This window comes from Colletotrichum chrysophilum, assembly GCF_026319265.1.
Source record: "Colletotrichum chrysophilum strain AFK26 chromosome Unknown scaffold_14, whole genome shotgun sequence".
Taxonomy (NCBI): domain Eukaryota; kingdom Fungi; phylum Ascomycota; class Sordariomycetes; order Glomerellales; family Glomerellaceae; genus Colletotrichum; species Colletotrichum chrysophilum.
Genome location: NW_026517301.1, coordinates 313162 through 335966, shown reverse-complemented (window position 1 = coordinate 335966; position 22805 = coordinate 313162). Strand labels below are relative to the sequence as shown.

Sequence of the window (22805 nt, the reverse complement as noted above, 5' to 3'; positions counted from 1 at the left end):
TGCCTGTTCGTCACGACACCCACGCGACAACCCAATTGCGACGGCGCAAAAACACCTGCGCATCTCGAACACACGACGGCGATTCCTCTGTATACGACGACAAATTATTGCACCGTACCCAAACCGAATCTTTCGCAACAGCGCCACCCACTCCAAAAACCACCCATCATAACCCCGAGGTAACAACAGCCCAAGATGAGGCTCACGGCGGAGCTCATCAGGGACTCGCTTTCCTACCTGAACCCGCTCAAGGAGCGTGAGCTAGATCTCCGAGGTGCGTGAAAAGAGCAGATGCTACACTACTCATGATAAATGAGCTATAGAGGAACAGAATTGATAGCGGGGCCCGGATGAGGGTTTGTGTAGGACATCGAATCCCGGCGATTGAGAATTTGGGTGTTGCTGGCGTGAGTTCTTTCCTTTTCCCTCCTCCCTTCCCAAAGGGCGGGTGCGTTTCCTGTCTACGGAGGCTGCAACCCGACGACTGGCGGATCTGTCTCGCTGACTTTTGCGGAAAACAGCCCCACGACTCCATCGACTTCACAGACAACGACATCCAGGTGCTGGGCAACTTCCCGCTGTCGCCGCGCATCTCTACGCTGCTGCTGGCGCGCAACCGCGTGTCGAGCATACAGCCGACGCTGCCCAACGCGATCCCGAACCTGCAGCAGCTGGTGCTCGCGGCGAACAACCTGGCGGAGCTTGCGGACCTGGACGCGCTGGCCGGCTTCAAGCGGCTGACGCACCTGGTGCTGGCGGACAACCCGGTCACGAAGAGGGAGAACTACCGGTACTGGGTCGTGTGGCGGTGTCCGACGGTGCGGTTCCTGGACTACGGCAAGGTCAAGGAGGCGGAGAGGGAGAAGGCGAGGGAGCTGTTTGGCACGGCAGAGGAGCCTTCTGCTTTGGCTTCCAAGGTATGTTTCTTCTTCTATCTCTGTCTCTCGAACATTCAAAGCACAGGAAGGCTAATGGTGCGATTCACTATGCGGCAGATCATGGGCATCAAGTCCAAGACGCTCGAGGTTTCCGCGGCGAACGGCGCTGCGGCCCCGTCGAAGCTCTCAAGGATAAAGCTCACGGACAAGGAGAAGGAGCGGCTGAAGGAGATGATCAAGAAGGCGGACAGTTTGCAGGAGATTATCCGTCTGGAGAAGATGTTGACGGAGGGGACCATCCCTGCGGGAGTACACCTCGACGGAGATGCTACCATGGAGGGTTGAGCTGGAGGAAAGGTCACAGGCGAGATGATGCTTTTTTTTTCTCATGGACTGGCGTTATTACGAACAAAAAGAGAGGTTTCAGTTTCACCTTGATGCGGATCCGTGCTATGGATGCAGAAAAAGAGAAAAAAGGTTCGATTTGGTATTCGTACACTTCGTTAAGAGGCTATGTGCTACCTAATTTGATGGTGCTGGGGATGTGTGGTTATGTGTGATTTTGGTCTGATTAATCCTAAAAACCCCGTTGGCCATTAGTTCGGCGGATGATCAGGGGGTCCATGTCTTTGAGGCAGGTAAGAAACGGTTTCAACCCGTCATATCGACGTCGCCGTCAGCCTGGCGAGCCTCTGCCTCAAGCTGGGCGTTGGGGTCGTCATCCTGCATAGCAGCGGCAGCGGCAGCGGGGCCAGCAGCGGTGCCGTTGACGCCGTTGGTGGTGGACTGGCGCTTCTTAGGTTCCGAGTCGGCCTTTCTGGGGTTCGCGCGGGAGATTGCGGCTTGGTCTTTGATCTTCTTGTAGGGGATAGTCTTTGGGATGACGTCCTCGAGGAATTCGAGGTTGTCGTGATGGTTGACGGCGTTTGCTACAGGGGCGGCGGTTTTAGTTTCGTCTTTCTCCGTGAGAAAAGGGGACAGGAAGAGAAGAAGCTTACCGAGATCCTTGTACTGGACGTTGCGGCGGGGTTTGCGGTCCATCTTGGCCATGTTCTGGCCCTCGTTGGCGAGGTATTGGATGAACATCTCCTGTGAGACTTGTGAGTGAGGGTTCGCTCTGGAGAAAAGGGGGAATTTACTGTTGCGAGTGTGATGACGAATGCAGCATTGTTAGAGCAGATGCCAATGTCTGGGTCTGTGGCGATGATCTTCTTCACGCGGGCCACTGTGAGATTGTCAGGTGGACTGGTTCGAGGAGAGCGTCGTGAGAGGGCAGCATACGAGGCAGAGCCGGCTGGCCTGTTACCTCCTTCCTTGGAGGAATGGCGTTGGTGTTGTAAGGCATCTTTGATAGTTGGGTGGGGAGACTGATTGGGTGAGAGGTTGAAAGACTTGAGTCTGTATGAGAGTCAGTGAGAGACTCTTAGCCGTGGTATAGAAGCGATGATCTGAGTGACAATGCCTCAAGCTGGAAGTGAGATCTCAAGCCACACTTCCCGAAGCTTTTATAAGTAGACCCCAGACGGCTGTTTTAAGTGAAAACGCCTCAAAAAAGTTGCTCGTGAGGGCATCGGCTCAACATTGGTATTTTCGGAGCTGCAGAGGCCGGATGGGGAGAAATTGAATAGAAATTACCAACCTGTTCCAAGACTCGGTGTCTATGCCTGCCGAGGATGGCGAAGGCAAAAGGGGGCTTGATCGGGCTTGAGATCTCTTGAGCAGTCAATCAATGATGATATTGTACCCTCAAGTGTCCGATTTCTCTGTGTTCGAGGTAGCCGTTGTGGTAGAGTCGTCGAGTTCGTTGTTGAGTGAGATGTCTTCGCCAAGGTGGTCGTCAAGGAGAGGCTCACTTTTGATAGAGTCGCGCCAAAAAAAGGCCAGTGAGACGCGACCACTGACAACGCGCTGGTTTGAACCGCTGCCCGCAGCCAAGCCGCAAAGCTTAAGCACCAATTGCAGGGGGGACCCAGTCGACCCAGTCGACCCCAGCATACCATCATTGGAACCCCCCCCCATCCCCGGCGCCGGTTCCAGCGCAACCACCAGCAGCATCGCCCGCAACCTGCATTGGGGATTCCCCAGAGATCAGCAAGCTCAGGACAGACTACAGATACCGATCGCAAACTACCTACACCAGACCCCCTTCCCTGTCGAATCATTACCGAACCGAAGAAGCATTCCCACGGGCGACGTTCGAACGAGGGCACAGGTCGCCCAGAAGAATCACCACCTTGCGCCCAATTTGCCTCGCTGTCGCGAACATGAGCAGTGCGCCGCCGCCGCTGCCCAGCCGACAATGACTTCACGAACCACATCCTTCTCCCACAGCCCGCACCGGCTCCCGCGCCCTTCCATCACATCGAGGCTCTCGTTTGCCGTGTCGAACGCGGAGCAGAGCGACGATGACGAAGAGCAGAACGAGGCAGGCGAGGCCGCCCCCGGCCCGCGGCAGCAGCAGCAGCAGATCGAGGAGGAGATCGCCGAGATCAAGCGCTACGAGGACTTCACCACCATAGATTGGGTCCAGGACGCCGCCCGAGAGCAGGCGAGGAGGAAACTGCGACGTCGGCGGCGCGCCGGCATGCTCGACACCGGCCAGGCTGGGTGGAGGTACCGGCTGCGCGAGAGCTACGACGCTGCGCAGGGCTGGCTCGTGGTTACTCTGATAGGCATCACGATCGGCCTCAACGCTGCCTTCCTCAACATCATCACCGAGTGGCTCTCCGATATCAAGATGGGCTACTGCACGACGGCCTTCTACCTGAACGAGAACTTCTGCTGCTGGGGCGAGGACAACGGTTGCGCTGAGTGGCACAAGTGGACGGGCTTCGGCCCTGTCAACTACCTTCTTTACATCATCTTCGGCACGGTTTTTGCGTTCACGTCGGCGACACTCGTCAAGTCATTTGCTCCGTATGCGGCAGGATCGGGTATATCGGAGATCAAGTGCATCATCGCAGGCTTCGTCATGAAGGGGTTCTTGGGGTTCTGGACCCTCCTGATCAAGTCTGTCTGTCTGCCCCTGGCCATTGCGTCTGGGCTGTCAGTTGGAAAGGAAGGGCCCAGCGTGCACTACGCCGTGTGCACCGGAAACGTCATCTCGCGGTTGTTTGACAAATACCGCCGCAACGCCGCCAAGACCCGGGAGATCCTGAGTGCTTGCGCCGCGGCGGGTGTCGCCGTCGCATTCGGCAGTCCCATTGGTGGAGTGCTCTTCTCTCTGGAGGAGATGTCGAGCTACTTTCCATTGAAGACGCTCTGGCGCAGTTACTTTTGTGCCTTGGTAGCGACAGCTGTCCTTGCGGCCATGAACCCTTTTAGGACGGGACAGCTTGTCATGTTCCAGGTTCACTATGACCGCTCTTGGCACTTCTTCGAGGTGGTGTTCTACATCATTTTGGGAATATTTGGTGGTCTCTACGGCGCTTTTGTCATCAAGTGGAATCTGCGGGCTCAGGCTTTCAGAAAGAAGTACCTCACCAAATACGCCATCGCCGAGGCGACGATTCTGGCTGCCGCGACGGCAATTATTTGCTACCCCAATGTGTTTCTCAGGATCGACATGACGGAAAGCATGGAGATCTTGTTCCTAGAGTGCGAAGGCGGCGAAGACTACCACGGCTTATGCGAGCCGGACAAGAAGCTTTCCAACATCCTGTCGCTGGCTCTGGCAACGATTCTGAGGGTTCTCCTCGTCATCATCTCATATGGCTGCAAAGTGCCTGCTGGAATTTTCGTTCCGTCAATGGCCGTCGGCGCTTCATTTGGACGAACAGTGGGCATTATTGTCCAGGCGATCCACGAAGCGAACCCCACGAGCGCCTTCTTCGCAGCTTGCAAGCCAGACGAGCCTTGCATTACCCCTGGCACGTACGCTTTCCTCGGCGCAGCTGCAGCGCTCAGTGGCATCATGCACATATATGTGTCCGTCGTGGTCATCATGTTCGAGCTCACAGGAGCCCTGACCTACATTCTCCCGACCATGATCGTTGTCGGCGTGACAAAGATCGTCAGCGAGCTCTTCGGCAAAGGCGGCATCGCCGACAGGATGATCTGGTTCAGTGGTTTCCCCTTTTTAGACAACAAGGAAGAACACAACTTTGGCGTCCCCGTATCAGAGGTCATGCGCACCGAAGTCACGTCTCTACCGGTCAATGGCATGTCCTTCGCACAGCTTGAACGTCTGCTGAAAGACGACAAATATCAAGGCTTCCCCATCGTCGAGGACGAAACCTCCAAGATTCTGGTCGGCTACATTGGCCGCACCGAGCTGCGCTACGCCATCGATCGTATCAGACGTGAGAGATCCATCAGCCAAGACGCAATGTGCAGCTTTTCGCCCCCTCCAGCGTCAATGACCCCGGTAACACCAACCGTCGCCGTCTTCCCCAGCTACATGTCCACCTCGTCCGTCGACTTCAGCCGCTACATCGACACCACGCCCGTCACGGCGCACCCCCGCCTCCCTCTCGAGACGGTGATGGAGCTCTTCCGCAAGATCGGCCCGCGCGTCGTGCTCATCGAGTACCACGGCCGCCTGTCGGGCCTTGTGACGGTCAAGGACTGCCTCAAGTACCAGTTCACGGCCGAGCATGCCGAGAACCCGCGTGACGACTCGGCGCTCGCCGAGAGCCATGAGAAGCTGTGGAGCGCGATGCGCCGCGCTGCCGGATGGGTGTCGGATAAGGTGGCGCTGGCCTCGGGAGGCAGGGTGAGGTTGTCGTCGTTTGACGAGCGGAGGTCACCAGGGGCCCGGCCGCTCGGAGCGCAGATTCTCGACGGGGACGAAGACGATGCTGATGACGGCGCGTTGGAGCTTGAGAACCGGTGATTTTGTGGTTATGTACGATGTTGATGGGTTATGGGGAAATATGTACGGATGGCGTTATGGGCATTTACAAGGTCGGCTTCGGGCTTAAGACGAATAGATAGATTGCGGCAGGCGGCTGCGAATGTCACGTGTTTTCTTACTTTTTGATCGTTATATCTTGCGAGGGATATCTTGGAATGTGATATGTTAACATTCGCAGCTCCGTTGTCCGCAGCCTCTGTGGTGATGGCGTTGTAGTCTCACCTAGGAGAGGGCAAGACATGCTCTCAGCGGTCGGGTGTGGATGTCACTTGTGTGATTTCGTACTGCTAATATCGTGGTAGAAGGAAGGAAGGTAGGTACTCTATCTACTTCACCTTGTGGACCCCTCCGGTCCCGAACAATGGAAGGAGCACACCCACCTTTGCTACCTACCTCCTGCCCATCCATGATACCTGTCTGGCTCGCCCACGAGACAAAGTGTTATAGACGTCAGAGCCGCCCGCACTTTCGGTTCCCCAGAGACAACTAGCACGCAGTGCCTCTGGGGCGTGCATGGCTGAACACGTTAAACTCGGAGTGCAAAATCCTCGGATTTTCATAGGATCGAAACCCAGGGCCCTGGGTTCGATCTGAACTTTTTGACCCTTTTTTGGTTTTCTTTTTTGTCAGGATCTGGTTCTCCATTGATATTTAGCACACATCCATCCACCCATGGCTTAGGGATTTTTAAGAGTATGCTGCCCTCTCTTTTCCGATCGAGCGATTGTAGTGTTCTTCTGGTGACCCAGTTTAGTATCACGATACACCACGGAGAAGGGAGGCAAGATATATACTACCCCTTTTCGGTTGAGTACAACTCTTAGTTCAGTTATCTCTTCTGCGCAAGCACAATTCTAACATGCCACCTCACTGACTAACTAGTACGTTAGTTCGGGTATGGGCCGTCATTTCCTGCTCTTGCGTGTGGTGAAATTGGTTGAGTACTATCCGCTCTTGCAGCGACATCATAGGCCTTGAATTGAGCATTGTGACCTTGGGCTGCCAAGGGTCTTTTTACTGATGCTACTTTAGCCTAGCATGATCACCGACCAGTGCTGAAGTTACATCTTACGGGATGCTACCTTGCATCGACCTGTATATTCAAGGGTATCGTCTATATGATGTTTTCTTGTACATATCATCCAACATGAACACTTTCCAAATGCACTTCTCTCCCTTCTTTGTCTTTACACGGCCGTCAAGCGCGATGTTCATGAGCCGAAAGGTCTCCGAGATCAACAATGTCCTCGTCCTCGGACTCATCTTTATCCTCCTCGGCGCCGTCTGCCGGGGCGAGACCGGGCTGCTGGGGCACAGGGGCGTAGTCGGCGGACTTGTCCGCGGCAGTCTCGTCCTTGCGGCCGATGATGACGTTTCCGGCGACCAGGAGGGCCGCGCCGAGCCACCAGAGCGGTGGCAGGGACTCGGAGAAGATGGCGAGGCCGAGGAGGGCGGTGATGACGAAGTTTGACGAGGTGTTCATGATGGACACCTGAGTGGTGGAGCTGCCCTTGGCGAGGGCCTTTGTGAAGAGAGTCCACATCTGCGACGATTTAGGCCCTTGCTTACGTGCTGGAGAGGGTTGAGAGACTCACGATGCCATTGAAGACGAGGTTGAGGCCGAAGAAGACCTGAGACGAATCAGTACTTGCGATGAGACGAATTTAGGGATCAGTCGTACGGCTCGCAGGACAACCTCAAATGCACCTTCGATATCCGAGAGGTGGAGGAAGTTGGAGATGGCTTGCGAAATTGTCGTTGTGAGTTCCGTTGTGGTCCTAGTTTGATTGTGAGTGAGACATTCAACAAAGAGGCTTGTTCCTGTTCTTTGAAACGCTCAAACGCTAATTGAAACAATGCAGACATGACGAAAATTTGAGAAAACAAGTAAAGACAAAATTTGATGAAGAACTTTTGCGACCACAACAATTATCATTGATAACCCGTGAATGAGAATGAGTGTCGTGGATTCTTAGCATGACATTCCCGATTGAGCCGTGGAGGGGTTGCGCAAATGACAAGGTGAGCAACTCACAGCTTCGCAAAGACGCCGTTGAAGGCCGCGCAAGCACCGCTCGCAACGGCGAGCACGATCCACTGGTTCCGGCGTGCCCAGGCCATCTTGCTCTCGTCGCCTGGGTCGTTGTCGTCGTCTTCTGCGTCGGTCGGCGGCTGGCTGTGCTCGTCGTCCTCGTGGCGCGGGAGCAGCGGGCGGCGCTCGTTGTCCAGGGACGTCGTCTTTGCGGCGGCCATGGTGGGTATCTGGTCCTTTTGAGCGCGGTCGGGGTCGGCGGATGCTGCGGCGGGTTGTCTTTGGCGGAGCATTATGTGGAGAGGAAAGGAAGGAGGGAAGTTTGGGTGGTGATGACCCCTGCTGATGTTGCTGGGGTGGTGGCCGTGGTGGTGGTGGTGGTGGTGGTGGTGGTGCGCTTGGCGGTGCCGTGTGTGGGAGAAGGATGAGGTAAGGCAAGGACAGCAGAGCGCCGGGCTGTGCTGCGGTCAGTGTTGCGGAGGTGCAGGTGCGCTAGCTGAGGTACTGTGTGAGCGAGGACGAGTGAGTGAACGGCGCACTTCAAGCCGTGTGTGAGAGAGTCCGACGGTAAGATGGAGATGAGATGGACAGAGCTGGCGGCGGGCGGGCGCTTGGGAAGTCTGTGACAGGCGGCGCGGCGTGTCTCAATGGGTGGCGGTGGTGGTGGCAGATAGGGGTGAGATCTTGCTTCTGGTGGCCTCCAGCTTCCGGACTAGGGGAATCCCCGTTGAAGAGAAAACGTGCGATGGGTGTTTGTGGTTAGTCAGCATCGATGTCCACGCCCAAATGATCCATCCTCGTGAATGACTTTGAGTATTTGTGATGACAAGACTGCTAACCGCCGGCTTGCTTTCGACTACGCTACTACTCGCCCTGCTCTCGCTTCCGCTGCGAGGAAATGGCAACTGCGTCTCTGGTTCGATTTATGCCAATAGCCGGGATTAGAAAATACCCTTGTCACCACCGCAAGGTACGTACCTCTTACACACTTATTTAACCAACACAGTCCCTCGAACTAAGGCACCTACATCACCTTGGACCTGCAGCAGAACCAACTTCATTCTGGATCTGTTCAACTGTTCGTCGAAAGCGTGACCAAAAAGACATTTCTAAACTTCTCAATCGCCTGAGTCACCATGTCACGAGGCAACCGTGACAACTTCGACGCCCGGACGCTCGAAGAGCTGCCAAGTCAACCGGGCGGCTACCAAAGAGATATCTTTTCCCGAATCTGCCTCAACATGATCAGAACCGGCTATCACAAGTGGGGATTTGTGATCTACCGCTGCACATACGACGATGGCGAGCTTTGGAACCGCTATCTGGCGCAGCTCAAGCAGTCCTGCCATGAGGAGCTTGTCAAGGGCCGTCGAGCTGAGTTGCTGGAGAAGTACCTCGACTGGGTCATCATCGAAGACCGCGACAAATTGTAGAATGCCTCGAGATCAGACGTCAGACGCCTTTTTGATGGCTGGGTCTCCGAACAGGATCTTGTTAAGCCCCCGCCTCGTGTTATTGAGCAGCCAGATGTTACCAGACTTCCCGGCTTTCGCTTTTGTCTCTACGTTGACAGGCAGTGCCTCGAAACTGTGATTCAGTTCCAAGAGGCAGACACTGGCGACCGGTTTTTCAGAAGTCGCCTACCACCCATGGTCATCACCGTCATCGATCGCTGCTGGACTTCGGACCGCACTCAGGGCAATGTCACTATGAACGATGGTGGCTACCCCGCCATTGACGGTTGCGATCGCAAGTACGTTGGATGGGAATACTTCAACACAGTATTCGTCGCATCAGTGTACAACGACCTGCATGGAGAGCTGGATGACTATGAATCTTATCAGCGGCCGCCAGCCATCTACCCTCTCGGCAAGAAGTCGATGCCCAGTTGAGCTACGGCACTCAGTCGGGAAGTATGGGAAGGAGCCGTTTGGAGGCCAACATATTAGGTTTGAGTCAAGCCAGGCTTCTCTATGTATTCTATGTCTGTCTTGGGAAGGAGGGTGAAGCTCTTTCAATGCCGTGCAATATTACTTCACCTTTTCGGCGGCTTGATATCGCCTCTCCGGTTCAGCAAGCGCGCCACTCTAGCCCTGATAGAAAACTCATTCGGAGGCGCTCTCCCGGCTTGACTTAGAGCGTCAAGGTCTTGCAATATGAGGTCCAGCATTTCGTCCACCCAGCCCCTAGTTCTTTCTGCCGCATCGTTGTACCAGTTTTCGTCAAACTCCATGAGAATATCACGCATTCTGGCAAAAGCTGGGACGAGTCGCCCGATGAGACCGCTTCCGTCGATCAAGTTGTTACGGTTGGTGCTGACAGTTGGGAGCGCATCAGGATGGTTCAAATAGTTCCATACTCCAATCGCCTTGAATGGGAAAGTAACCGTTAGTGTCACACTCCAAACTTGTTTGGGGGGCCTTGGGCGCGATTTGACTTACTCTCGCAATGTTGTCGAACATCGTCTCTTCCGCCTGCGTATCCCCACTCAACGCATCATCTCGCAGTCCTGCCATTACAACGTCGTTGACCGGCCTCATTTCTCTATTGAAGATTCTGCCTTTCATCTGGTTCAGTCGGCGTTCGCAGAGGAGTAGAGGCTTCCTGTTCCCTTGCGAGCCGAAAAAGTCCATGATGAAGTCGTTGATAGAGTTTATGCATCTACTAGTACCCTGAGTAGGGAAAGTTCCGAAAGGGAACGGCGCGTCCCACCAATACTCGATATCGTTGGGGTCGATGAAGCCGTTGACTGTCCTCGAGAGGTCTGGGAGCTCACCAGTGCCCAGTGTGTGCAGAAAGTCCGCCATGAATTGCAGCTGGAACATCTGTCAGCAACTTTCTTTGACAAAGAGCATTGCGAGATTGAAGCAACTTACATCGGGATTATGTTCAGTGTCATATGCTGCCGAAATCTGTTTTTTTTGTGAAAGTCTTTCGGTCCTTTACTATAACATCCACATTTCCACACCCAGGTGCCAACCTGTGAAGTTACGTATGTCAGTTTTGCTCATAGTGCCAAAGTGCATCTGAATCATTCTGATGGCGCCATGCTTTGATGTCTATTGATGTTGCAGGCAAAGTCAAGAACGATGCCAAAGACCCGAGTAGACCATCAGATCAGAACAAAAATACAAGACCTGTGAAATCAAATATGGACCAATCGGAAAGTTCACTTACTCAAATATGTCGTCTGACGCCGGGTCGCCTCGTGTGTTCGAATGGAGTGTGCCCGACCCAGGATATGCCCTGGCTATGATGATGATCTCAATGAGATTTTGAATGATATCTTCGATAACCGCTTGGTAGGTTCTTCTCCGTTTCGCTCTCTTTTCGAGAAGGGATCCGTCTTCGAGCGTTAGAAGAGACAAGGCATCATACTCAGCCAAGGCTCCTTCGTCTCGGCGAAGTTCATCGTGATCACCGCACGTGTCTTCGTCGGTATCATCATCCTCGGCCCACTCATCCAGAGCACAGTCGCCGATGAGTATAGTGCAATACGGGTTGGGGCATACTCCATTACCAAATACGGCCTCCTCCGGTGTGCAACAGAGCGACTTCTTCCTCCACCCTCGTTTATTGTCAGCTTCGGTACACAGCAGTTTTTGGACCGCACACTCACAGGAGCAAAGGTTGCCGTCTCCGCCACCCTGATCCAATATCAGGGTGACTTCCTTGTTGTTGCAGGTGTTGTCTGCGCAGTCACCTTGTCCAACCCAATGGCAGTTGGAAAAGGGAGGAGGATTGTTCTTGCAACAATACCTATTAGTCAAAGTTCCCAGACCACACTTGCCCTCTAGCTCCGAAGCCTGGGCTACTTGTGTTTCATCTCCCGCACACTTCTCAGAGCTATTGAGATGTCAGCGTCAAGTTAAGATCTGGTTTCGACATCGGACGTTCTCATCTGTGACATCAAATGGTTTCCAACCACACTCGCTACATAAGACGGACAAGAGCGCAGTCCCTCGGGTCGTGAAGGAAATATGGAAAACTCACCATTCTGTCCAACGACATTGGCTGGTCATGGCGCTGAAAGTCCTAAGTCCACAGCAGAAGACCTTGTGTCCACGACTGCATTTGCTATCGCCACTCTCTCCAGGGTCACCTCCTTTCGCCGACTCGAAAAGGGTGACCTCTCCCTTGTGGCACTGGCCGTTGCAATCTCCGCCGCTTCCCCTCCACGTACACTCCATAGGAAGAGCGCTGTTCTTACAACAAATAGGGAGCCCCTGTGAAGGACAAATTAGCTAGGAATATGTGTATGGCCGGCCAACCTACCGAATTACCCGAGCAGCTAGCCCGATCAAACGACATGCGTGTGTAGCCATCGCGACAGCTAGATGCTTGGGTATTGTCCAGATCTACGCACTCGGTGAATCTGTAGCAGTCCCGGTCCAGGTGAGGCATTTCAACCTGGTTCACTGGAGGGTCAGTCTGCTCTTGTGAGTCGCCACCACTTGAGTCACAGGTATCCTTAGGACAGAGACCTCTGGCGCAGGCGAACGCGCAAAGGCCGTGGTCTTCACCGATTCGGCTTATAGCTTTAGTCGCCTGAGACGGGTTCATCAGGTTGAGAGAACCTTGCCCTGTACACTTGCACCTAGCAATGGGGCAAAAGCCATGGCGGCAGGTGAAGCTACAAAGCGCCGCCCAGTCCCCGTCACCAGTCCCCGAGGTACAGGATGGGGGGTTGAAAGGAGATACAGTCGGTTCGATCAGGGGGTACTCATCCTTGCCGCAGTAGGTTGAGAAGCAGGCTCCGTAGAGGCAAGCATAGTTGCAAAGACCGATGTAATTCGAGTTCAACCCCTCGGCCGGGTGGACCTCTCCGGGAGTCTCTGGAGGCAGCTTAATCTGAGCGCCCGTGGCTCTGCAAACACAAGCACTCTCAGGACAGTAGCCCCAGTAGCATGTGGTCCGACACAAGACATCGAAGTCGTTCGCGCCAGTGCCGCGAATACACACTTCGTTCTCCAAAGAAGGCGTGTCGACGGCACTAGGGGCTCTCGAGGTAAGGCCGCCACCAGCCCAGGCGTCGAATCCTGTTATGCTGTTGTGACAGTCGTTCTTGATCGCGGGGCCAGTCTCGTCGGCGATGGTCACACTCTTTCGCGTGACGGTGATCCGTACGTCTCCTGTGCGCCCATTGAATGGTGCGCTGCCATGATAGAGGCCGGCCCCACCATCAGGCAAATCTCTCAAGATTCCCTTGGAGGACATGCTCCCAATAGAGACGGTGACAGAAACGGTATCAGTCGAAAGAACGGTGAAGAAGACCGAGTCTTGGATAATGTCATTGGGCTGAAACTCCATCTGGAGCTGTGAGACTGTGTTGCCCGTGGTACCCCCCGTGCCGTAAGCATCTTTTGGGGTCGTACGATACCAGAATGAGACGCCCTCAGAAGTGATTGTTGCCTTATTGTTCTTGTATCGATCTATAGCGAACGGGAGAAGCACCCGCCAGCCATGGTGGTCGAGGGAGTATCGGTAAGGTGCTTTCCCAGTATCGAAAGCCACAAGGGCGTGATCTCGGATCGGCCCAATGTGATGGCTCTCGCCGTAGTCGTTCCACGAAATGATCTGAACGAACTCGGGCATCAAAGTATTGACTTGGATCCACCGATCGAACCAAAGATGATCCCCGCGCCACAGCCAATTTTTGCTATACCCAGGGAGATTGGTGTAGAACCATGGGGAGACAGGCATCATGTAGGCTTTGCCGTCCAAAGCTCTCCTATAGGAGGCATCGACGTAAGTGTCCATGTCCTGATCGCCCCATGGCCAGCCAGCCCAACTGAAGAGCCCATCAACAACACCACCTGCTTTCTCAACAGCAGGACCGGCCCCCAAAGAGGACCAGTCAGGCACAAAGAAGCATCCAGTAGTAGCTTTGATATCGACCCAATCCTCAGCTTGGTCGGGTCCTTCGAATGTCGAGACGAAAGGCTTTCCTTGGTGTCTAAAGTAGGCACTACTAGGAGCGTACTTATTAATCCAGGAGATCACTTCGTCCTTAGAAAAGGGACCCCGGCCGGCATAATCGAAAGAGAAGAACAGCTTGAATCCTAGAGCCTCCGCATTTGAGAAAGCATCGGCTATGGCCTTGGTGTTCATAGGCTCTCCCTTGGCCATATTCAGGGCAAAGGCGTCGATATGAGCCTCTTGAGCCAGTTTGATGTCATCGACCCAATCAGATGCCGTGTAGTGTTCCGTATTGCCAACCTGTAAGAAACAGATTTGTTAGCTTCTCAGTGAGGTTAACAACTTCTGCAAATGAGTCAGGGCTTTACTTACCATGAAGTGAGCAAACACAGCCCGTCCTAAGACTTCATTCACCCATGACAAGGACGTAAGAAAGAAAAGTAGTAGTCTCATTGCGGCCAGTTGGAACAGAGACAGAAGAGAACTCAAGAGAAAGCAGTGACTTCAGTAATACAACAAGCAAGACATAGTCTACTCATCAAAAGCCGGCAGATGTCGAGACTCATATTCATTTTCATATCCTATCCACCCTTCTGCCTAACTTTACCACATCAGTATCTCTTGGTTCTCTCCTTCATATTCTTCATCAAGTATCCCTGCCTTGACCGGGCGAACATGAGCCCTGGATCCGCATGGACTTCCAACACGCTTTCGATGTTTTAACTTGGTCGGATAACCTCAACGCACCACAATTCCTTGGGTGTATCTTTCTTAATCACTGTTTGAAGGATCTGTCTGGTTGATCTATCCATGGGCCAGTATTGCTGTGACAGAATCTTCGAGTATAGACCATGGTACCCTCAAGACAACTACGCTAATCGAGAGACGGTTGTCATGTGCGAGGCGAGAGTAGGCTTTGTGCCGCAGGCGGACATCGTTTCTCCGCGAAGACGCCACGCCGTCCGGGCCAGGCCGGTGCCTGGCTCGCCACGACGCAGAGCCATGGGTTGTTGATGGAGTTTGATTTCACACTCGCGGAAGACTGCCATAGACAGATTTGCATATGCAAGTAAATACGAGCGGCGCAGCAGTTCTTCACCAACACTAGCGCCAACAGACTGCATTTGACGATCTCAAAATATTCCAGGCCTGAGTTCGGCGACTTGGCAGCATGCCGTCCGCAACATTTTGACGAGTCACGCGCAGCCAGGTCGGATGTGACATTTGTGCCCACACTTCATCGTGGTGCGTACCCGGAATCAATCGTCGGGTGTGAAGTATTGGATGAAAGGGGAAGACAGTTTTGTCAAGTAGATGACATTCACTCGCAAAGGAGACAAGCCCCCCGAGCCATGATATCCTGATGTTCTTGTTTCTTCTACCCAGTCACTGTTCACAACATCCGAAATCTCCCCTTCAACCTCTCTTTGAGTCGAAACAAATCTTCCATACTCTCTCGTATTTCTCTGCTACGATTGAGAACAATGTTGAAGATATTTGCTTGCGTAGGCGGCCTGGCTTGGCTGTCACCCGCCCTAGCCCAACAATTCCCACTTCGAGCGACTTCTTACGAGTCTTTCGGGCTTTCTCAGCGCTGCTTTGAGGCACTGAACACCACTTTGAGCTGCTCTCATCGACTGGCTAGCCACATTAAGTCTGAGTATGCTTAAACGGCCTATCCATGATTGTTTTTGTATGCTGATCATTCTGTATAGATCTCCCAGAGTCGACGTCCTCGATGCGGACGGCATCGAAGCGATCTGCACGGCAAGCTGCAAGGAATCTTTGATAGATTTGCGCACCAAGATTCAAAACGACTGCGACCCAGCGACAGACGTCTTTGATCATGACCTGGCGCTCTACCCAGGTCTGAACAATTTGTAATGTTTTTCTTGGTTGCGCATGTTGCTTATATAAATCTCAGCTACGTACATCGTGGATCGTTATATCTATGTTTATGAGATATCATGCTACAAGCATAGGGAAGTAGAATCAACTGCTTTGGTTCAATGACCTAGGTCTAACGTACGGCAGGGAAACGGGAAGCTCGTATGACTATATCCTAGGCGAGTGGCGTAATGAGACTGACGAAGCTCCTCGCGAATGCGACGACTGCGTTCTCGGACCCATGCAAATCGAGGTTAACTCGCCCATTGGTCACAGTGAATCGCGCGCCGCCGAATTTGAGTTGGTCGTCTCCAGCTGCGGCGTGACCGGCTATTCTTACACCAGCCCATCACCGTACATCCTCAGTCCAGCAGCCCCTTCTTCTGAAGTTGTGTCACCAACGGCGGTGGCACAAAGCTGGTCTGCACAGCGCATGTCCTCAGAATGCGCCGCGACCTATCACGTCCAGGATGGCGACACTTGCGATAGCATCGCAGAGGCGCACAGCGTTCCGAGCAGAGAACTCTTGGAAGCCAACGACCACCTCGACAACTGGTGCGGCGGAATCCAAGTAGGTCAAGACCTGTGCTTGCCGGCTCAGTGCAATCTGCATCTGGTAACTCCGGATGATTCGTGTGACTCTGTCACGGCTAAGTATGGCGTCAGCATAGACAACCTGTCCGAGTGGAATCCGAAGATATACATCCAGTGCGATGGCTTCAACAAAACCATATCTGGCTTCATCTGCGTAGGGTGAGTAGTACCTCAAGAATTCGGAATCTTTCGCTTTCAGCTTGCTAATATAAGTGGTGTTCTCGAAAGGCCTCCCGTCCTGTCGGGCAAGTCGTTCAAGGTACCCACGAACTCCACGCTCAGAGCCAACGCTACATTCCACGTCACGACTCTCTCATCGGCTGAGACAAGTGACCGGCTACAGACGGCGTCAATCACGCCATCTATTCAGTCTTCTGCTTCAGAATCATCTAGTCGTACCTTGACTGGCATGGTACAGAATGAGGAGGCGACTGATACAGTTTTGTCATCAACGACGACAGAATTGAGGGACTCTCCTGAAAGCACAATCCCAACCATGGTCGTTGCAGATGACTAGGGCAACGGGTCATCCGCGCAACGCACCAGACTGGCCTGCCTAGCTGGACTGATTGTATGATTCTGGGTATATTAACGGGCGTCTTGCTATCCGGGCGGCTAGTGGGCATAGACGACGACGATAGCCACAGGGGGGGATCGGGATAGGGAGAGGGATCGGGATAGAGACGACGGGGATGATAGGGACAGTAGGGACGACAGTAATAGTAACACTATTTAAGAGACCACCTATTTCTCCTGTGGTATACCGACTGATTATCCTCTGACTATACTCTACCTTACCGTCGTCACTTCAATAATTGTCTGTTCTATCGTCGTCGTCGTCGTCGTCGTCACTATTATCGTCTCCGACAGGAGTACTTAGATACACAGGAAATTTGGCCGCGCAGACACAGGAAAATTAGGCGGTCTCTTATTTAAATGAAATTCACTAATAGCCTGTAGGCCCAATATAAGTAGTCATTCGCCTGGGTAGGAAAATTGGTCAGCGGTGTCTTAATGTAACACTGTCCTGGCCAGGTTCACACCAGCAGAGCCAGACTTCAAGCATTGTTGAAATGAGACCTGTCTGAAAGTTTACCGTCGGTAATTCTGTAGAAATTGATCGAAAGTGAACCGCGCCTCAGTAAGTAAGTTGGGTTCGACGACGAGTGCCAAAAGGTTTTTATCAGTTAAGATGTGCAGAGATGTCGAGACGTTGGTGTTGATGGAATAAAACCCCAGACAGTTGAGACAGAGACCCTTGGCGCTAGGTAACAATCGGGGCATTCTCTTTTGGTGTGTGGTGCCTTTTGATGCACCTCAGTTCCCACTCATTGATAACCATGTAACAACTCGGACGCCTTTCCTGTTTCCGGCGGATGGGGCAGTTGTGGCTAGCCCCGGCTCTGCAGGTACCCGGCATCGGCCTCCCCTCTTTCAGATGGCTGGAGACGCAGCATTGTCCGTCAGGGAGACAGGAAGCTGGCATGCGACTCTGATGTGTGATCTTGATGCGATCTTGCCTTATTACTTAGGAATTAGCAGTTGGAGGATCAAGATTGCAGAATGGCAGCTAAACTTCGGCGGAAGTTGTGCCAATTGAGTTGTGGGGACGGGCATGACGTATGGTGCCGTAGCGTAACTTTCAATGCATTTCTGTCCCCGGTCTTCCAATCTTCGTCGTATCATTTCACTTTTTGTGGTAATTACAGGTGACAGTGGCACAAGTTCACCTGTTCAGACACTTCGATAACATTTCGACTGCACTCGACGCACAAAGACTTGATGATCCCCCTTAGCCATTGGGAAGATTGTAAGGAATCAATGCAATTTATGACGAGAATAACACAACCAACCCGAAGAACAAAGTACGAGTATCATAGTGTAGGCATCCAATCTATTGGCAAGCCGAGCTTATCAAAAGTCTATGATGGTGCGCGCAAAACCTTGGGTGGTATCAAATGTTCGCAATTTGGGTGAACGCCCTCGTCCCCCGTTCCGTTTGCCATCCCTCGTTTAGTGAAAAGAATCAATGGAACCATGTAATACCTAAACGCCGTTGTATGCAGGCCTCCTTGGGCGCTGTCCATTCCCCAAGCAATGCGTACGTCTTCGTTCGTATACACTCGAAATGCGCTCATTTTGTCGTCTCCTAAGGGCCTTCTCCTGGCTTCTTCGAGTTGCAGCTGACGATCTTGACCTTGTCCGCAGACACCATCTGGCCGCCACTATCGAGCTTGAACTGGACATTCTTGATAAGAAAGGTCCACACTTCGTCGCAGAAACGGTAGGTGCTGAGGGAGCCCTGTGGTGTGCGAGTGTCAGTGATTTGATCTGTTGTAAAGCAGTCGCGCAGTCACTCTGTATGTATCAATGATGTTGCTTGGGAATATTCGCAGTCTATGGGGAGAGCTGCCGAGGAAGGCGTTGGTGGTGCGTACCTTGAAGGTGAGGCGCGCCTTCACGCTCTTCTGAAGAGCCTCGGTGATCGCCTGATCAAAGTTGGCGAGGATCTTCATCGCGAGCTGCGGGTGAATGCGCTCTTCACTGATCAGATCATCGAGCATGTCCGTCAGCGCAAGGCCGATGCTAAGGAAGGAGGTACACGGGTTAGTCTTTGTAGCATTGGAACAGCTAGTATTACTAGACTTATGGATGGCGCATGTACCTGCTACGGCGGTAAAGCTCGTAGAAAGATTGAGGTGCGGCTGCCATCGTGGAGATTTGGTTCCTGATCTCCTGGGGGCGGGCGGCGGTCTGGGTGGTTGCGAGTGTGAAAGAGGCGAGGTTATATTTATAGTGGCCTTGTTTGAGGATGTCCTTGGATCCGGCTGACTAACGCTTTGGAAAGTGGGTACGTACTCGGTGCAGCTGCCTGCTGTTCCAGGTTGCCGTCAACTTCCAGCCAGTGGCTGCAGCTAGGGGAGGTGCATTACCTAAGCACACTTCCAATGAGCAACGGCGTCCAACAGACGCGTCATGTGACCTTACCGAATCTGGTTCGTCGGCTCTTACCTTGCCTTACCTCAGTTACCTCACTGCTTGGCCTCGAGAGCTCGACGTAGCTGCAACCCCCCAGACATCCGCCGTCAAATCCAACATCCACGACCGACCCCCGGGGAACGACACAAACGCCGAAACGAGCACGATGAGTCTCACATATGGCCTGGGAGGCATTGGAGGCGCCCTTACCGTGGTGGGAGCTTGTACGAACCCCCGATCCCGATGATGCCCCTTCGACACGATGGCCCGCGACAGTCAATCAAGCGAAGCTAACATAATGTTTCCCCAACAGACATGCTCTTCACCGGTTCGGGAGAGGCCTTCAACGTTGGCGAATTCCTCGAATCGATCTCACCTTACACATGGGCCGACATGGGCATCGGCATGTGCATTGGTCTTTCCGTCGTCGGCGCAGCATGGTACGAACAACAACACGCTTTCGCGAAGCATCGCATCGCATCTAGGCGGGGTCACGGTGTCTAACAGGTTTTGATATCTAGGGGTATTTTCATCACCGGCTCCTCCATTCTCGGCGCGGGCGTCAAGGCGCCGCGCGTTAGAACCAAGAACTTGATCTCCATCATCTTCTGCGAAGTCGTCGCCATTTACGGCGTCATCATGGCCATCGTCTTCTCGGCCCAGCTCGAGCCGGCCGAGGGCAAGACCCTGCACGACGCCAACAGCTACTACACCGGATACGCCCTCTTCTGGTCCGGCATCACCGTCGGAATGTGCAACCTGATCTGCGGTGTCGCTGTCGGCATCAACGGTAGTGGAGCCGCGCTGGCTGATGCCGCGGACCCTACGCTGTACGTCTTTAGCCTCCATCATCAAATGAAATCAAGTCTTGCTAACGCGCCGTGTCATAGCTTCGTCAAGATCCTCGTCGTCGAGATTTTCTCCTCCGTCCTCGGTCTTTTCGGTCTCATCGTCGGCCTCCTGGTGGCTGGCAAGACGAACGGATTCAAGTCGGAGTAAGGGATGTTCCAAACGGCACGGAAGTAAAATAAGGGGAGACTACCACAGACGGCATTATGAACGTCGAACTTGAATGATGTACAGTGGAGCACTGCATTACACCAAGGCTACTTGGGCTGGCGTTAATGGCATAAAGGCAGGGCGAGGAACATCTTGTATTGTATACTACCAACGTATTATAGCTCCTCATCGAAGTGATTTCTGCGCGAGCGTGGTATTTTTTAAGGATGATTATGGAAGTCAAATCAAGTCGCTGCATTACCTTATCGTGTACTGCACATGAAAGCATAGCGATGTGCTCACAACTCCACGCGAATTTCGCCCATCAAAAGAGCCCCCACCTTGGTGCCCTTCTTCAGCTCTGTTCCCTTCGGCAAGGCGAGCAAGGCATTTGCAGACCGCAGACTTCCAACTTTAGAGCTCCTCTGACCACCGGTGCTACTTGCCGATAGAAGTCCATCCTTGCCGACCGTTACAACAGCCCGATGGTACTCTGCTCGCTGCTTATCCAGAGTGAAGTCATGAGAAAGCGTCACCGGGACCTTGGGCAGACCAGTGGGCACAATACCGGAGAGCTTGTGCAGAGCCGGTATGACGAAGAGGTGGAACGTCACCAGTGCCGAGGCAGGGTTGCCAGGCAGGGAGAAGATGGTCTTGGTGACACGCTCTCCGGCGTTGTTCTTGACCGGAACTGTGGCGAAGGTAGTCGGCTTACCGGGTTTCATGGCGACGCGACCGAAATGAATGGTTCCCCCAAGAGAGCGCTCGATGGTCGGCTTCAAGAGATCTAGCTCGCCCATCGAGACACCGCCTGTGGTGATCAGTAAGTCGAACCTGCGGAGGCCTTCACGTAGGTTTTCCTCCAGGGATCCCGGCTTGTCGCGTGCGATGCCCAGATCGACGACATCGAAGCCCCACTGCCGTGCTGCGGACATGAGGGTGATGCGGTTGGTGTCTCTGACCTCACCTAGGCGAAGGCCACCCGGGCGGTCGGGCTCGATGATCTCATCGCCGGTGGAGAGGATGCCAACGACGGGTCGTTTGTAGGTCTTCGCCTCGGCGACGCCGACAGATGCCAGTAGACCGATCTCGCCGCCGACGCCGGAGATTTGCTCGCCCTTCTTCAGGATGAGGTCGCCTTCCTTGACGTCGCTGCCGATTTCCCGGATGTTCTCGCCGGGCTTGACGCCCTCCGCCAGGATCTCGACCTCCTTCTCTTCCTTGTCGTCAGAGGTCTTGGACTTGAGGATGGTGTCCTCGACCATGATCACTGAGGTAGCTCCAGGGGGCAGCGGCGCTCCTGTGGTGATTCTGGCAATCTCGCCCTCTTTCAGTGTCTTTGCTTCCCCGGGAGCCGCGTGGGATACTGATGTGACGGGGAACACGCCCTTCATATTGCCGTCTTTGGGAACAACCACGGCGTAGCCATCTACGATGCTTGCACGGAAGGCAGGCACGTTCTCTCTAGCCGTGACATCCTCTGCCAGGACTGAGTTGACGATATTGACGTCGACGAGTGATGTGACGATCTCCGCCTCAGGCGTGAAGTCTTGAATGAGGCGGAGGGCATCATCAACTTCAAGCATTGGATAAGGCGATTCTCTGTATCTCCGGGACGGGCCAAGACTTGGATCGTTGGACAGTGGGTTGTCACCTGGTTTGGTATGCCTGACCAGGCTCCCGTGTCCATGACCATGGGAATGGCCGTGTTTGTGATCATGGCCGTGGCTATGGCCGTGGCTGTGGCCATGGTCGTGGGTATGTGAGTGTGAATGTGAGTGATCTTTTTGGACCTTTGGCGCCGCCGCATCTTGGGAGCCGATTCCGGCTTCTGCCTCGAGCTTCTTGACACCACCTTGATGCAAGATTCTGGAATCAGCTCCGGCGGCTTGCACACAGGCATGGGGAAGCGTCTTAAGAACGGCCTGAAGGTTTTCCTTGGCACCCTTCGGGGATCCAGGGAGGGTGATGATGACAGTCTTGTTTCTGACTCCTGCCACGGGCCTGGACATCATGGCAACTGGAATCATTAGTGATTTAAGCCCTTGCTAAGATATAGTGACTTACACGGGGTCACTGCCAAGGACGCAGCAATCATTCCATGAACCAGACCGGGAGCTGGCCTGTGAATGAGAGCACTGACAGCCTGTACCGTACTTTAGCATAGTTATTCTGGGGAGTGAGTTAGATTAAATACCTCGGGGGTGCTATCCGATACCGCAAATCCAGTGCCTCCTGTGGTGAGAATCAGGTTGGCACCGTCTTCAAGCCCAACATCTGCCCACAACATGATCTGGCGTTGAATCTGGGGAACAAGATCCGGGACGATTTTGCTGTCGGTGACCACCCATTTCCCACCGCCCTCCTGTTCTATAACATCTTTCAAGACGAGCTCTGACTTATCCGTCGAGGGATCCTTGGATGCGGTCGTCGAGACGATCAAGATGGCCACTTTCAGAGGGGTATCCATGGTGAACGAGGCGGATCTGAGACCTGGTCACAGATAATGGTGTCCAGAACACCAATGTAGAGAGAAAAAACTCCGGTATTTCCTGTCAAGCCGAGAAATCTCTAATAATCGCCCAAATCATCAAATAGCTTGACAACATGCCTGGTGACGTCGGGAGCTTCCAGAGGACCGGAGCTCGAGGGAAGCTCCCCC

The 22805-nt window shown here is 53.6% G+C and overlaps 10 protein-coding genes across 10 annotated transcripts; 4 read left to right on the top strand and 6 right to left on the bottom strand.

Moving 5' to 3' along the window:
• Positions 1 to 195: 195 nt before the first annotated feature.
• On the top strand, positions 196 to 1223 carry LEA1 (U2 snRNP complex subunit; the record flags this gene model as incomplete). The annotated part of the gene is made up of 3 exons (XM_053175690.1): positions 196 to 274; positions 547 to 917; positions 996 to 1223. 3 exons carry the CDS (start codon positions 196 to 198, stop codon positions 1221 to 1223), a joined length of 678 nt encoding a protein of 225 aa, XP_053040399.1.
• Positions 1224 to 1529: 306 nt separating this feature from the next.
• Positions 1530 to 2223, bottom strand: COL26b_002781 (uncharacterized protein; the record flags this gene model as incomplete). The annotated part of the gene is made up of 4 exons (XM_053175689.1): positions 1530 to 1807; positions 1877 to 1967; positions 2018 to 2103; positions 2160 to 2223. The coding sequence occupies 4 exons, from the start codon at positions 2221 to 2223 to the stop codon at positions 1530 to 1532; spliced, it is 519 nt and encodes a 172-aa protein (XP_053040398.1).
• Positions 2224 to 3177: 954 nt separating this feature from the next.
• Positions 3178 to 5712, top strand: COL26b_002780 (uncharacterized protein; the record flags this gene model as incomplete). Its single annotated transcript, XM_053175688.1, has 1 exon — positions 3178 to 5712. One exon carries the CDS (start codon positions 3178 to 3180, stop codon positions 5710 to 5712), a length of 2535 nt encoding a protein of 844 aa, XP_053040397.1.
• A 1219-nt stretch (positions 5713 to 6931) lies between these two features.
• COL26b_002779 (uncharacterized protein) lies at positions 6932 to 8058 on the bottom strand (the record flags this gene model as incomplete). Its single annotated transcript, XM_053175687.1, has 4 exons — positions 6932 to 7276; positions 7329 to 7364; positions 7415 to 7511; positions 7769 to 8058. The coding sequence occupies 4 exons, from the start codon at positions 8056 to 8058 to the stop codon at positions 6932 to 6934; spliced, it is 768 nt and encodes a 255-aa protein (XP_053040396.1).
• Positions 8059 to 8901: 843 nt separating this feature from the next.
• On the top strand, positions 8902 to 9657 carry COL26b_002778 (uncharacterized protein; the record flags this gene model as incomplete). Its single annotated transcript, XM_053175686.1, is given in 2 exon segments — positions 8902 to 9194; positions 9210 to 9657. 2 exon segments carry the CDS (start codon positions 8902 to 8904, stop codon positions 9655 to 9657), a joined length of 741 nt encoding a protein of 246 aa, XP_053040395.1.
• Positions 9658 to 9800: 143 nt separating this feature from the next.
• COL26b_002777 (uncharacterized protein) lies at positions 9801 to 10572 on the bottom strand (the record flags this gene model as incomplete). Its single annotated transcript, XM_053175685.1, has 2 exons — positions 9801 to 10133; positions 10207 to 10572. The coding sequence occupies 2 exons, from the start codon at positions 10570 to 10572 to the stop codon at positions 9801 to 9803; spliced, it is 699 nt and encodes a 232-aa protein (XP_053040394.1).
• A 1733-nt stretch (positions 10573 to 12305) lies between these two features.
• COL26b_002776 (uncharacterized protein) lies at positions 12306 to 14059 on the bottom strand (the record flags this gene model as incomplete). Its single annotated transcript, XM_053175684.1, has 3 exons — positions 12306 to 12362; positions 12467 to 13984; positions 14057 to 14059. The coding sequence occupies 3 exons, from the start codon at positions 14057 to 14059 to the stop codon at positions 12306 to 12308; spliced, it is 1578 nt and encodes a 525-aa protein (XP_053040393.1).
• Positions 14060 to 18314: 4255 nt separating this feature from the next.
• On the bottom strand, positions 18315 to 18877 carry TOA2 (Transcription initiation factor IIA small chain (TFIIA 13.5 kDa subunit); the record flags this gene model as incomplete). The annotated part of the gene is made up of 3 exons (XM_053175683.1): positions 18315 to 18467; positions 18604 to 18751; positions 18831 to 18877. 3 exons carry the CDS (start codon positions 18875 to 18877, stop codon positions 18315 to 18317), a joined length of 348 nt encoding a protein of 115 aa, XP_053040392.1.
• A 529-nt stretch (positions 18878 to 19406) lies between these two features.
• On the top strand, positions 19407 to 20143 carry VMA16 (H(+)-transporting V0 sector ATPase subunit c''; the record flags this gene model as incomplete). Its single annotated transcript, XM_053175682.1, has 4 exons — positions 19407 to 19419; positions 19458 to 19584; positions 19666 to 19974; positions 20035 to 20143. 4 exons carry the CDS (start codon positions 19407 to 19409, stop codon positions 20141 to 20143), a joined length of 558 nt encoding a protein of 185 aa, XP_053040391.1.
• Positions 20144 to 20442: 299 nt separating this feature from the next.
• Positions 20443 to 22613, bottom strand: COL26b_002773 (uncharacterized protein; the record flags this gene model as incomplete). The annotated part of the gene is made up of 3 exons (XM_053175681.1): positions 20443 to 22163; positions 22211 to 22289; positions 22341 to 22613. The coding sequence occupies 3 exons, from the start codon at positions 22611 to 22613 to the stop codon at positions 20443 to 20445; spliced, it is 2073 nt and encodes a 690-aa protein (XP_053040390.1).
• Between the last annotated feature and the right edge of the window lie 192 nt (positions 22614 to 22805).